This window comes from Thunnus thynnus, chromosome 24 (genome assembly GCF_963924715.1).
Source record: "Thunnus thynnus chromosome 24, fThuThy2.1, whole genome shotgun sequence".
NCBI classification, from domain to species: Eukaryota; Metazoa; Chordata; class Actinopteri; order Scombriformes; family Scombridae; genus Thunnus; species Thunnus thynnus.
Genome location: NC_089540.1, coordinates 10,019,629 through 10,035,187, shown reverse-complemented (window position 1 = coordinate 10,035,187; position 15,559 = coordinate 10,019,629). Strand labels below are relative to the sequence as shown.

General features: G+C 39.7%; 2 protein-coding genes and 1 long non-coding RNA gene across 5 annotated transcripts in view; 1 reads left to right on the top strand and 2 right to left on the bottom strand.

Moving 5' to 3' along the window:
* The window catches only part of LOC137177423 (T-cell surface antigen CD2-like), a 44,795-nt gene that overhangs the window by 15,822 nt on the left and 13,414 nt on the right, over window positions 1-15,559 (bottom strand). The gene's annotated exons all lie outside the window — the stretch shown is intronic.
* LOC137177425 (uncharacterized) overlaps window positions 1-15,559 on the top strand; it is a 33,222-nt gene that overhangs the window by 16,727 nt on the left and 936 nt on the right. The gene's annotated exons all lie outside the window — the stretch shown is intronic.
* Window positions 1,084-13,011, bottom strand: LOC137177420 (immunoglobulin superfamily member 8-like). The gene is made up of 6 exons (XM_067583733.1): window positions 12,815-13,011; window positions 9,499-9,611; window positions 8,444-8,702; window positions 5,260-5,667; window positions 2,349-2,660; window positions 1,084-1,784 (listed from the first exon to the last, which is right to left on the bottom strand). The coding sequence occupies exons 1-6, from the start codon at window positions 12,864-12,866 to the stop codon at window positions 1,441-1,443; spliced, it is 1,488 nt and encodes a 495-aa protein (XP_067439834.1). The 5' UTR covers window positions 12,867-13,011; the 3' UTR covers window positions 1,084-1,440.

The window sequence follows — 15,559 nt, the reverse complement described above, 5'->3', positions numbered from 1 at the left end:
CAATTTATCTTGCCTTTTAAAAACATCAACCCATTAATTATTTACACTCACTTATCCCATGCAGGGTCACAGGTGGCTGGTCCGTTTCATTAGCGTGCAATTAAAGCTGAACTTTTGGATCAACGGGATCAAAACACGTTAACGGCAGCACGTTGTGGGTGTAAAGTAAAAATTAGAAAAAAGTAAAACAGAGATGAAGAAATAAGCAGACAACACCGATATAAATCTTGCACTAAGCAGTATAGCTAACCACGTATTGCAAACACACTCAAAGCCACAAATTTATTTTCAGCAAAAAGAGCAACAGGATATGTGACTCACTCACACATTCACAGTTTACCAGAATTGCTCTCCTCAGCTGAAGTGAAAATTAATATAAATACTCATTCCCCCCCCCCCCCCCCCCCCCCCCCCACTCATATTTAACTGGAAAATATATCATACCATTTATTCAAAGATGTCACTGCATCCATCCCTGATTGATGAGCAAGTTTATAAAATAAAGCATAAATGACAGATTTCATCTGTGATTGTACCTTATATGATTACATACGTGATAAACCTGTTGCTGTGTGATACATTACAGACATGAATCAACATCTTTTATTCATTAATTCACAACATAAGTACAAAAAAAGAGAGAACTTCATACAAATTGAGTTTTAATTAATTTAAGAAGATATCCTGATGTCACATGTAGGAACAGATCCACTAATCTCCTACCTGTGCAGCTATTCTGGGGCTGGGCTGAGGTTGGCTGTTGGGGGTGTCGGGGACTTTTGAAGGCGGCTCACGTGTGTTCAGGGGGTGCACAAACAAATTATTTATACCAAAAAAATGTAATGAGACATTATTCACTCTTACCACAAGTTGTGTGGAGGTTTATCTAGTTGAAAATTGGAGCAGTGACATATACTATGAGGCTTCACTGAAAAATACTCATACAAAGCAGTCCTTTGTGCTTGCTTTTCAGTTTGTTTAAATGACACTCTGGGTGAAAGTTCAATGAGGAATATCTTTTATCTCATGTTCTGCCTTTATTCCCCTAAAGAATAATTTCCACATTTTCTTCCTGTTCTAATCTTTCATGTCTCTTCTACTTTCCCACACTGTTAAAGTCCCTTTAAGATGTCACTAAATGTGACCAATGACCTTTATTCCTGCATTCTTTTTTCATTCTGTTTTTCATACCCACTATTCACTATTCATAAACAGGAAAAACTGTTTCCATGCAACTAATTTGAAACACTTCACACAATTGTTAGTACAATGTGAGACAAAACAATGCAATCCCTTTCCGAGATTGATGGCAAACAAAACTACATATTTAGTTGTTGTTGTTTTTTTACAATCACAAAGACTGATGACATAACAGTCCACAGAAAATATATATAGAGACAGAACGACACAAGCAAAAATTTAAAGCTGAAACTTCTCAGTTTAACACTCTTGTGAGTAACTTATGGCCTTAGACACTCCTCGTGGTATCATGGACTCATTACTGCCAGCAGGCCAGACGTTGCAGTAGAACACGTAACCCTGATTCCACTTTTCCTTGGTGGTGGTGTAAACATTTATAACTGTGTAGCCACGTTGGGTCTTCTGTGGGGGGAAGGTGATACCATCAGTGTAGATCCCAGTTTTTCGTTCAGCATCTTCTGACCAGGCTATGTAGTAATCCTGCTGCACAGGACTGGAGATCAGACACATCAGAGTGACAGCTGAGTCTCCTTTGATGTCCTCCTCTGGAGGGATGTGGACTGTTACTGTTGGCTTGCTCCCATCTGGAAGAGACAATTTGTTAAACAGGAAGAATTATATTGTATTTAAAGGACAGGTTCACAAAAACTGCCTTAATTGTCTTAAAACAAATGCCAGGTGCCCAAATGAAGATTGAAAACGATTATTACTATCCTACCAATGCAGCTCAACAGGGAAACACAAGGAGGGAATTTTACACAAAAGGGAGTAACATTGGAAGATGTCCACTTAAACTGACTAACTCAGACTGCTGAAGCCTTATATTAGAGATAAACATTTTAAAATAATTTTGCACAGAATGAGGTCTGTGGATTTTGTCCTCCATCACCTACACTGAAGGCACATTAGGAAGGGATCTGTTTATGGTCAGTATGAACAGGAGGAATCATTAAAGCATCAAAACCTGTTTTAATGTTCATATGGGAACCTGACTGTTGTTTTAAGACAGACTTGAGAAATTGTGAATTATCCTTTAAGCTTTATGTTTACTTTACTACAATATGCCATGTTTGTGTGTGAGTTGGCTGCCAATCATAACATACAGATTACTTGTTCTACCAATCAGTCCCCATCATTTAGTGACATACCTCCTTTATGGACAGTCAGATCTTGAGTAACTGGTGTCATGTTTCCACTAATGGCAGAACAGCGCACTCTGTTGACTTTCTGCCACTCAGTGTGACTGCGAGTCAACGTGCTGATTTTTCTGTATTGACTGCCTTCACGTATTGTCATTTCCGTAATGTTGCTGTTCACATTTTGCTCATCAATCTGCCAAGTGATTTTAGTTTCAGATACAATGGTGTTGTCTCGTCCAGTGATGATACACTCCAACTCTGCCTGGTTGTTGCTGAAAATTGTTTTGGGACTTGGAGGGTTCAGTGTCACTGTGATAGGAGCTACATGAGGGAGAGCAACAGAGAAAAGGGTCAGTACCATTTCCTAACATCTGAAGAATCAGAGAAAAGTAGTAGAAAGATATTCATGTCATGTTGAAAAATATACAACTCATACTGTCTATATAACTATGTATGTATATTTTAATATTGTACAGCTAGGGCTCTTTGCTCATATTTACTTAGTATCTGTGACCACATTTGGTACAGTTTTAGCCACTTCTTTCACACCAACCAACTATCAATGTAAGATCTTAAAAACAGAAATGCATTTTTGTCATGTTGTAAAAGGTTTGTACTCAGCTGTTGTTTGCTGCCACTTCAGTACCTTTTAATTTTACCATGTTCATGTTAAACGTGAAGAAAATAAGACCAGTACTACTTTTACACAGGAACTTGCATGTTTGATGAGGGGCTATGAATGTGTTCTCTACTCAGTGGAGGCAGGCTGCTGTCAGAGGTTAATCCCTGATTCTTGTCGTTCTAAATTCAAAGGCTGAAATTCACCACCAGTTTCTGACTTTTTTTTTCCAGCACATAGGGTCAAGCCACTTTGGCTCATGTGTTCATGTGCTGACATCTGCAATCACTGAACTTGACCTAATACAGCAGCTAGCAAAGGTTCTTAATGTGAGGAAAACGAAACGAAACACCTATCCTAGTGGTGCTGAAAAACAGAAAATATCAAAAAAAAACAACAAAACATCTAAATAGTCTCCCCAAAGTCACCTCTTTCTTTGGTCCAGCATCTGTAAAAGGCCTGCCAACAACTGCACCTGCACCACTGTCACAGCATGCTAGCCAAACAACTGAAGATGCTGCTAATCAGAACAATGGAAATGAGAACCCATCTACTCAAACAGATGGCGATAATGTTGACCAAACTCTATTGTTTGATGAACAAGCACAACATGATAACAGTCCTACAACTGAGACAGGTGAGGAAGCACCAGCTCTCCAGACCGGGATCCACTAGCATTCACAATGACCAATCTGGTACGTTGGCCAACGCATATTACCAGTGAACGGATTGATATCGGAAATATTGGACAAGAGGTCCGTTCAGTGAGAGGACATCAACTTTCCACAGAGCAAATCACACCATCATTTTACTAAAGGCAGATATTTCATGAAGATGAAAATTGGAGAAACCATGCGTAGGTCATGGTTGGTTCAATTCAATTCAATTCAATTTATTTATATAGCGCCAAATCACAACAAAAGTCATCTCAGGGCACTTCTGACATAGAGCAGGTCTAGACTGTACTCTTTATTTTACAGAGACCCAACATTCCCCCAAGAGCAAGCACTTGGCGACAGCAGCAAGGAAAAACTCCCCTTTAACAAGAAGAAGGTGGGCGGCTATCTGCCTTGACCAGTTGGGTTGAGAGAGAAAGAGGGAGGCAGGGGGAGAGAGGAGAGAGACACAGAGAAGCACAATAACAACAAAAACAATGATAATAATAATACAACATTACTTCTGCATCTTCTTCTGCCTGTGGAGTCAATGAGCGGAAATACAGACAGCGCCACTCTGCCATTGCAACCTACATTGTGGTTGGAGGTGAGATTACATCCGTAGTGTAAATAACTTGAAAAGGTTTAAGAGACTTAAGCTATACTATTGAACTATGTACTGTGAATGAAACTTGGCATATACATTAAAGACTTATTAGAGTTCATCTAACTAAAAAGCAAAGAATCTGTGTGTGTGTGTGTCCTTTGCATATCTCTTGAACAGTTTATCTGATCCTCTTCACACTTGGCGGGTGTATTGCTGGGGACCAAAGGAAGTGCAGTGTCGAATTTGGTGCAATTTGGACACGCGACATGTTTAATATTAATAAGCTTTGAATAAACAAGTGAACAACGAGCCACATAATAAGCAATTGGCCCATACCAAACAGGTTTTGAATGGGCACTGCACTAGTTATAAGAAATTGGCTTACAGGTATTGACCTGCATACAAACTGTGACTCCACTTTCAAAACATATGAACAACTTGCTACCACCAGAGGATTAGCTGTGGGCATTTTGCTACAACTTAAGCTACCTGCAGTAAGAAATGACTGTATAGTTTGTCATCTTTTCATGAGGAATCCAAACCATGAAAAGAAATTCAGTGATTCCCCTATAATTGTACAAGCCTGGTGCACCGCCAGGCCAACGAGAGCATCTGTGCAGCACCATTCCGAAACGTGATTTACCCGCTGTGTCCTTACCTGGGCATAGTGAGAGGGCATAGGGCAAGTGAGAGAGCTAGCGGCAGAAAAGTGATGGTGAATGCGAGCGGAGCAGAGGAAAAGGTTAGCAGTAAGTTACCAATCTGGCAGTAAATATACAGTATAGGCTACAGTGTGTCAGTTCATAAATGCTGCAGCTTCTCTAGACCAAGAAAAGTCACATCTGTTGTTTCACCAACTCCTGGAAAAGTGAAGGGCCCAAAGTTCACAGCAATGGGTTAGCCTGGTGAAAATGGTGTCAGAAGAGAAAGGTACAGTAGTCTTTCAGCTGCATTTTGCATTATTTTAAACCATTAGTCTTTAACTTAACCTATCTGTGTTACAGTGTAAATCACTGTGGGCTCAGTCTTTCTCCTTACCTGTAGGAGTAACAGCAACAGTCCCCATCTCTTTTGTCTTCTCCACGATTTTTATCCATTTCCCTCCATTTTCATATGTCCACTCTGTTCCGCTGCATTCATAAATCCCTTCATCAGACGTGGTCACTCTGGAAATCACCAAGTTAAATGATCCAATCTTCCCGGGAACCAATCGGATGCCTCCGTCAGCATAGCGCTTGGCATACTTCTGCCCTGTAACCACGCCTCCCTGAGGACCGAAAGTCAAAATCTCCTCAGACGTCGCCCCCTTCTTCAGCAACCAGGTGACGGACACGTAGGTGGGGTGGGTGAGTTCCCAGGTGATGTTGCAGGAGAGCGTGATGTCACTTCCCTCTGGGACAACTGGAGGTGGGGTCTGCGGGGAAACCTTGAGGGTGTTGGGGATGACTGACAGGAAAAGAGACAAACAACATTTTAGGGATACATTTAAAAACACCTAACTCACGGTGAATATCACTGAATACAAATGTGAAAGATAAGAAACTGAAACTTCTCACACACATACACACATACTCATACACACTAATACATGCAGTATGGACTACATACAGTACCAGTCAAAGATTTGGACACACTTTCAATTGGTAAATACAACTGAAAAATACTGGATAATTGTGCCTGGGCTACTTAGAAGTGTTGTTTAAAGGGAAATGACTAATGCTTGACGCACACAGCATCTTCATCAGAGTTGTATGTCTGATGAGTTCATGGCAAAACATCCGTTCATATACACAAGAATCTTTAATAACTAAGAACTCTGGGTGGAATGTGAGGATGCCGAGTGAGTGATAAACATTGTGAGATAATGGGTGAGATCCGACATGGTGGATTAATCTACCAGTACTTTGCAAACTCTCCTGAAGACGGGACGGCACAGGGTGGATGCAAGGGTAGTTGATTCAAAACAGATTTAAAACAATGTTAATATTTTTTGGCTTCTGACAATGATTTTCTGCACTTTGGACTTGGTGGTTGGCATAAAATGGTTTGTGATTGGATCAGGGTGACCATATGAATTTTGATGATTTTGATGTAGATGAAGACTTAGAAAAACCCAAACAGAGCATTGTGTATTCTTCTGGAGTTTCAGGGGTCAGCACTTCCAGATAAAGTTAAAATCAGATGTATCAGCTTCCTAGTTAGGCCCTATATCCCTCCCCCGCTTCACTGTTACAAATGCCAGAGATATGGGCATATAGAAGCGGTTTGCAAAGGAAAGCAGAGGTGTCCCAAATGTGGAGGTGATCATAGAGTTGAAGATTGTAGAAATAATGTGCAGGATAAATGTAACTGTGGTAGCCAACACAGAGTAACATATGGTGGTTGTGAAGTCAGGAAGAGGGCTGTGGAAATTGAACAGGTGAAAGCAGTTAACAACAAACAATGTAAGCTATACAGAGGCATTGAAAAGGGTACAAGGACAAAGGGTAGGTTATGAAACTGACAAAGTCAACCAGTTTTTGAGATCAGAGGTAGCTAAAACAGAGAAAACTTACACAGCACTATGGTGGCTAAAGGAATTTGACAAAGCAATTAAGTCTTAAAATAAAACTTTTAAAATGTTCAAAGGAATCACAATTTTCAGAATCTTTTGAATATAAAAGGCTGCAAGCAAATGTAAGGAGATATATAATCAAGAATTGGAGAGAGTGAAGTTTTTAGGGTTATGGTTTGATGAAAGAATTACATACACTGTACATATTCAGAAAGTAGTGGACAAATGCGAATGGAGGGGAAGACACAACTGCTTTGAAGGTCATATACCGTGGATTAATTAGATCAATATTAGATTATGATGGTGTGGTGTATGAATCAGCAGAAAGCGCATCTCTCAAAAAGTTAGATGATATTCAGTACCAGGCTTTGAGATTATGCACAGGTGCATTTAAAACAACCCCAACAGCAGCATTACAGGTGGGAATGCGGGAAATTAGAAGTTATACAGAATTATACAGAGGAAAATTAGAAGGATACAGCTATCACTGAATTACTGGATTAATTTACAGGGCCATAGTCAAGATCACCCAACACAAGACACTTTAATACCTTTTGGGAAAAGGAGAGGAGGGAATCAAAATGCTTTGGATGGGCAGTGACACAGAGAGCAACAGAACTTAAAGTCGGGTTCTCCATCAGTGTATTGTAAGCCTGGTGGCCCGCTGGGCCTGAGTTGACCCCCACCTGAACCCAAGCATTGGCGAAATTTTAAAAAACGTATTTTAAGATGTTTTCTGAACTGTAGCGTAGCTCCTTTAAGGAATAGTTCAGTATATAGTGAGTGTGCAGCAGAGAGAGAGAGATAGAGTGTGACAGCGAGGCTGTACACAGTAGATACACTCATAACAAAATTCTATTGGAAAAACAAAAAACCCACTACATAAGAAAATCAAAAACTCAAGGGGGGCTAAAGGCCCCTAACTTCCAGCACTATTAACTAGCCCACCAACTATCCACAAAAGCCACCATCATCACTCATGGCTGGATATAGAACAAACAGGATGCCAAGAAATTGCAGTCAAAGATCAATCCCTTCTTAGCAACACTGTTAAAAAAACACAGCTCCTTTCAAAACACCGTAATTACCGCAACTCTGACAGCCTGGTGGAAAGTCAATAAACAAATGACAAACTTCACAATGGAAATAGGCATAACACATCGACACCGCATCTTTGAAAGTAATACTTTACTTACCTTCCAACAGTTCATGCAAAAGTATGGTGCTGGGGAGGGGCAATGCTTACAATACACTCAATTAAAGCATGCAATCAAGGCAAAAACCAACACATCCAATAACAACTTCCAGATATAAAATTACCCGGATCTTCCACACAGCTTCCACATGATCTTCCGTGTTGTGGGGCCCATAAAGCAAGTGCACTAGTGTTTCCTTTAACCCTGCCTCCCAATTTCATGTGCACCAGCGAGTTCTGCTGGCTGAGCTGGCTAACTTCTGGTTTAGCCTTCCGCTAACTTGTATGGTACGCTCAAAAAAATGTATGTATCCACCATTTTGCAGCTGCTCTTTTTCCCATGATTGCTTTTTGGGCCCCTGTCGGACCTGGAAGTTGTAATTACACAGTTTGGCCATGATGTCAAATTGGCTTCAAAGCCTGGCATACTTCCTGGGGGCTTGACACATACACACACACATACACCCACATACCAATAAGCTGGACCTGAGCCTCATAGTTGCCACTGATGACGGAGTCAGTGCTCGGCGTTTGGCACCAGTAGAAACCGGCATCCAGCGCCTTCACCTCCGCTATCTTCAGCTCCACCTCGTTGTCCGAGAGCCGCACCACAGAGATGTCGCCGGATGCGACGCGCTTGCTCAGTGACGCGTGGGAGTAGCTGGTGTCAAAGGTGGAGATGATCTTTATCCTTCGCACGTTCCCGTCCTTGGACATCATCCACTCGAAGTCCTGCAGGATAGAGCCAGATAATATTTGAACATTCATGATCCCCAGAGGATTCATGTAAATGATTTTGGTGACCCCCTGACCTTTTCCCTCATGCTGCAATCAGGCCAAAATAACCACAATGTCCACATCTCATGAAGAATTATACAGAGAACATTGATGCTCTCCTCTCCTCTCTCATTACAGCATGTGCCACCCTCAAGTTAAACTCTGAAGACAACACCTTAAAAAAATGAGTATCCAGATTTCCATGACTGACAGACAACATCATCCTTCAGGATACTTTTTTTAGTGCAGTAGGTTTAAAGTATAACCATTAAAGTGCTGGTGAAACAATGAAATACGATCTAGCTGTCTGGTTGGAAAGATTATTGCGTTTAAAGGCTGATCAGAAAAACCCTGCATAACGGTTTGCATTATTCAGAGATTGGATTTTACAACTCTGGAAAGTTATAATGCTGCAACCCTGTTTACTTGTGCGCAAGTGACATGTCTGTGTCCACAGACCTCCAAAAAAGTTCATGAATTGGCCTTTACAGTGACAGCATACTATGTTACTGAGGGAAAGATGAGACAGAAAGTACTCAAAACAAAAGCAGAATGTTCAGTTAAAAAGACTTTGAATTTACGTATTTTAATGAAACAATAAAAGTCAAAGTAAATGCTTAAAAGAATAAAGATATTTTGTTATCTTAACATTTGACCCCTTTTTATTTTATCAGAATCGATAAAATTCAAATGATACCCAACCCTATATGTACCCAGGTGTGATATGGACCTGTCAATGAAAATGACTCACCTGCTCATGAGGTCCCATATAATCATTGACGTCGCATCTGATGGACACCGGCTGACCCTCCACCCGGATCAATGGACCAGGAGACACTGTCACCACCCGAGCCAAGCACCCACCTTCAGAGACGGAGAGAATATATTTAAAACTTTTTTATCAACAAAAAAGTTGGTAAAGTTTTGAGTTGCTGTGATTTTACAGTCAATATTACTGCAGAAACACACAAATGCAGCTGGGTGGATGGTTCATCTTAGTGTCCAGCTGACACTTTATAAAGAAGACAGAGCTTCACAAATCAATGCTCTATGCTATGTTTGCATCCACATCTATGTGAGGAACAGCTATCAGTCCTATAAAAATAGAATCACTGAATGAATAGGTTGTATTCAGATATACTGGCTAAGGAAAACATCTTTGTGTATGCTCTATTAGCAGCAAGCTTGATGAGTAATAACAGTATTAAAGCAGTATCATAGCGGTATGCCATAGGTGCCTCATTGCAAGTTAAATATATTGAAGGACAATGTTGACAAATCTCACATGGACTACTGATCTCAGTCTTAAAGGGGATGTATCATGAAGATTTCCAGGTCTTCATTTATATTCTGGGGCTCTACTGGAATATCTTTGTATGATTTGCAGTCCAAGTGTTTAAGGCACCCCTCCCGATGAACCCACTCTGTTCTGGCCAGCCAACAGAATCTTTTTCTCGTTCTTTACTCAGAATGGACACTTCTCAAATACATGTTTGAGCTGAAATGCGATCCGAAATATGGAAGTGGACAACACAAACTACCCATGGAAAAACCTTGGCAACAAAGCCATGGTCGTTTGTGGACATGTGTGAACAATCTGATATCATCATGAGGACCAAGTAGAAGTAATGTTGCAAACAAAGTGTTCAGAGCAGGTTGAAGCCCTGGCTTTTGACTTGCAGGAAGCATTTTTTACATACGTTCACCTCAAGTTTTGGAAATTTGACCATGTTTAACATAGAGACAAAAAAAGAGAAACACTACAAGTGTTTAGACAAAAGGACTCTTTTCAGCATCCAAAACAGAAACCAACACACACACACACACACACACACACACACACACACACACACACACACACACACACACACACACACACACACACACAAAGGGCTTGTTGTAACTTGTGTAGAGTTGAACAGTATTGATGATGACACAGACTGCCAAAACCTGCATTGCACTCTCCATGTACATGTATTTCTGCTTACACAAATACACATTCATGCACACATCATTTTATTTGGTAACCACTGGTTATGTCAGGACTCTAGCAGATTTAAAAGATTCCCCAGAAAACAAAAACCAAGAGCAAGAGATTAAGATTTATATATAAAAAAGTGACGCTCTAGTTTAGTTTCCAGTGTAATTTTAGTGCCGTATAATTTCATTGCAAGATTCTTTGACACACAAAAGCTTCAGATCCTCACCTTTAAGATTATGCAACCAGCAATATGCCATTTTTTTAAAAAAGTGACTAAATTTATTATTTGATTATAGCAATAGTTGTGGTCATGCTGTAATTTGCTGTCGATCAACTAATCGACTAAACATCACAGCTGTACCTTTATTGAAGTAAGACTATCTAACTCTGGTTATACTTTAATAGTTCAGGCCATTGTTTCTATCAGTTATAGTAACAGGATGCACCCGTCCAACTTTTTCTCTCTTGATAGTAATTCAACCTCAACTCTGGGTTGCCGATACAGAGTACCCATCCAATACTCTGATTTACTCCAATTTAAAATCTTTATAGCTCGCTGCAATTGGGATTCTTTTCAAGTAAGTTGAAATGAGGCCAGAGATCACTGTGGCACTAAAAACTCAGTCAGCAGTCAGATGATCAGGTTTTAAACAAACCTCCAGGTTAGACCAACTTTTGGTTTCATTGCCCTGTTTGTTAGAATGGAGTTTCAATCATTTGAAACCATCACTGCAGATTCTTAGTCTTGTTAACTTATTCTTGGGTCAAATATGACCTGATTTCAATAGTAATTTGTTGAATTTAGGGGCCTCGAGCACCAACATTAGTTCCCACCGGTTGCATAAACGCATTGCTGGGCGTTGTCTCCTAACTCCTTGTAAGAAACATTTCACAAGGGGGTGGGAGAAGACAGGTCTGTCCCCAAAGTAATCATGACAAGAGGAAAACACTGTTGCATACACTTTAATAGTGGTGTGAGATACTGTAGACAAGAAAGAACCTCTCCCATTGCACAGGACAGGGGTTCTAACAGCGTACTGGGGCTATCAGGATAACTGACAACCTGTTATCTCACTCTCTCCAGCAGAGGAGGAATGAGACGAAGAGGACGAAGGCATAAAGCAACCTCCTTAGCCACGGTCCCTTAGGGGTGGATCGTCTTGCGGCGTCAGGGAGAACCAGAGTGGGCAGTGGGTGTTCTTTTGACTGGCAAACAGGTTCACTTCCACTCTCCTGAACTGGTTCCAGATCTGGCCATATTTTCTAAAATCTATGATTACAGTATGTGCAACATCCCAATTAGTGTGAAACATCCCAATTAGTAAAGTGGAACAAGCTAAAACTTTCAAGAGCCTGGTCCATACAACCAGAAGCAATAGTTAAGGTCATTTAAAGGTGAACTCTGGCTGGATTATTTAGCCTTCATATCTGATCTGTTTGGATTATATTATGATTGATAGTCCAGACTATTTCTGTTCCTACCTCAAAACCAAAATGAATTGATTACATTAGCTAAAAACAATAGAGTATGGCTGTTTTTACATGGTGGCACAGTTAAATGGGGAAATGTACCCAGAGCCTTACTGATATGTGCAGTTCGCCCCTCAAAGAAAGACTATCATGCCAAACTCCGTTTAACAATCTGCCAATTTAAGGTGCCATTACTTGTCCTTACACGCAGACACATCTAAGAATATGGTTTATCCCGTTTTTTCAATACTTGGGATTTATTCGTCAATATGGCATAGTCAGATATACCAAACAATACTTTTGCTTCACTTAAATTTAAACTTTTTGAGTCTCTTCGCTTGTTGCACTCATGAACTTCTCCTGATTAACTACCATGCGGATGGCAGTAGCTGGCCGTGTGAACCAAGTGAAAAGCTTTAAAATGTATTAAAATTAAGCGACGCTTGATGGAAATAGCATATGCCGAACTGTTAAGTGGATCTTAAAGATACAGAAAATGCTTTAACTAATCTTTTGGCACGCATGTATTCAGCAAACAAGCAAGTTCACTTTAAATAATAAATAACGTATCGGAGTTAATTAGCTATCAACAGTCAAGCAAAGAAACGTTTCTTACCTAGCATTGAAAGCCCCAAAACGAGTGTGAGGAGACAGTTATCCATTTTCATTCCTCTCTCCTTACACTCGTGACTTTTTTCCTTAATTTTGCCCCTGTCTCCTTTGAGTACACTGGCCCGGTTTCATGTGTGTGCATGAATGAAGACGAGATAGACAGATAGAGAGGGAGGGGAGAGAGGCTGATAGATATGAGTAAAAGAGGAGGAGTGGATGGAAACAGGGAAGTCCCAGTTGGAATGTTCCCACAACATTCTTGTACAGGCTTTAACTGGTGATGAGTGATATGTCTTTTAATCAGTAATATGACAGATATTGTTCAGACAGCGAAGTCCACCCCTGATATGATTGATTCCTCCTTCAGAGAGTTCAAATTACTACTGCTAGTCAATACATCTCATTTAATATTTTACCACTTTGACAGTGGTGGAAGGTAACTTTAATCAAGTACTGAATTTAACTATTCGAGTATTTCCATTTGATGCTACTTTATATGTCCACTCCACAAACCGGTGGTTTCCAACCTTTTTGGCTTTTGACGTCTTACAAAAAGCAGTGTGTAGTCAGGGTCACATTTCAGATGTCTATGAGTTGTTAACAGCTCCACCAAATAGTGATTTTTCCCTCTAAACTTCTCACATGGTTTCATTTCAATAAATGTTCAAATGATCCAATGTTTCACCAAAAGTCAAAGATTAGAGAAAAAGTCCAAAAACTGAGAACAGATTTGTATATCAGAACTTTTTTTCTTCTTTCCTCTCTCATTAATCATCTCACGACCCCTCAGATTTATCTGGTGACCCTTTGGAGGGGCCCGACCCCTAGGTTGGGGACCACTGGAATAAACTAGCTAACTGTATATAAAGTAGTTGTAACTAGCTCCACCTCCAGCAGCTACAACAGTAACATGCTGCTCTAACACTGATGCTTCAGTATTAATAATCTATTGATGTCATATATAATAATATATCAGTCAGAGGGACCAAACCACTACTTTTACTGCAATACTTTAACTACATCAGGTTGATAATACTTATGTACTTTTACTTAAGTAGGAATTTTTCATGCAGGACTTTTTTCTTTTTAATGGAGTATTTTTACATTGTTGTATTGGTACTTTTACTTAAGTAAAGGATCTGAGTACGTCTTCCAACATTAATATATAAAATCTTCTAGCCTCTGTTAGCGGTGATACTGTTATAACGAGTTACTTCATAAGCTTTAGAGATGCTAGTAGGCGGATTTTTATTAACTTTGGACAGAGCCAGGCTAGTAGTTTCCTAGTGTTTCCAGTCTTTATGCTAAGCTAAGCTAAGTGTCAGTCCAAAAATGTTGAACTATTCCTTTAAGTGGAATAGACACCTTTTAAACCTGCTCACAATTTTAAAATGTCATTTTTTTCTAGTTTTTATCACCTGATGATACTTTTACAGCTTGATGTAACTGGTGTTGTAGCATTTTGTGGGTTAATAATTAAGAAACTTTGGAGCGGATCTCTGTTTATTCTGACAGGTACACGTGATAAAGCACAACTTCCATGTAAATAAATTCACCTGTTCCAGTTCTTATATGAATGAGTGTTAACTTTACCGCAACCTAAAGTTAGCAGCATTTAGCTGTCAAAAACAACCTTATGATACTGGGGGAAACAATATATATATAACTCATAGAGCTCATAAACTTTCCTCCTTCAGTAGAGTGTCAAACTCTGCACATATATCATTCTGCACAGTGAAACTCAAACATGCAACTGAAGTTACCATAAGCTAAACACATTTTTGAGTGCAGGGGGACTTTATCAGCCTGCATTTTCAAGGTAATGCAGCTGGTTTTGAAGAGTTTCACGAGCCTCTGTGGTTGAAAAAGTCTTTTCACCCTTAAAGGATCGAGGTAAAATGCTGGAAATCACCATATTAAGAAATGCATGGTTTTCTATATGCAATCTGAGTGGTACTTGGCAAAAAAAAATCAAATGTAAAAATCATAGTTGAGCTTTAACTGCTCTGAGAACACCCAAATTTGAACATGAAGCTAGGGCGCCATCTAGTGGAAGCAATGGGACAACACAGAATCTTGTGCTTTTTTTCTTTATTCTGTTCTCTGTATTCTAACCAATTTAACTTGCCTTTTAAAAATATCAACCCATTGATTATTTATACTCACTTATCCCATGCAGGGTGACAGGTGGCTGGAGCTGGTCCTAGCTCACATTGGTCGAGTGGTGAGGTACCCTAGATAGGTCAGTACAGACAACCATTCACATCTACAAGTGATTTAATCTCCAATAAACCTCATCTCATGATTTTGGACTGCTGTAGGAGGAAATGCACACAGCAAACAGAAAGGTAACCAATAAATAACTTTGCCAAACAGGAAGATATAAAATATTTGGATTAAAAAGCGATTCCTTATTTAAAAAACTGAATCTACACGTAGACTGAGGAATTAATCACACTTACTGTACATCACTCTACTGTTGGTGCTGTTAGACAGAATAAGAAATAAGATAAAAGTACTTTCTTATTGGGGGAGATGTTGGAAATTGCAGTGTTGCAGAAGTTAAGTCATATTAATAGTAAAATAATATAGATAGATAACAATAAAAATACAATAAAATCAATAAACAATATCTAGTATGATAATAGAGACTGAACTACAGTAAAACTATGATCATACTTTCTCGCACTAATTACACTTAGCCAGAGGTTCCGTTGTGGCCCATTTGGGGGTACCAACTCTGGGACAC

Coding starts and splice junctions, on each gene's coding strand:
- LOC137177420 (XM_067583733.1), bottom strand. CDS start 12,866: ATGAAAATGGATAACTGTCTCCTCACACTCGTTTTGGGGCTTTCAATG. Junction 8,703..9,498: donor ATATGGGACCTCATGAGCAG/GTGAGTCATTTT, acceptor TCTATCCTGCAG/GACTTCGAGTGGATGATGTC. Junction 5,668..8,443: donor GGCTCAGGTCCAGCTTATTG/GTATGTGGGTGT, acceptor TTTTCCTGTCAG/TCATCCCCAACACCCTCAAG.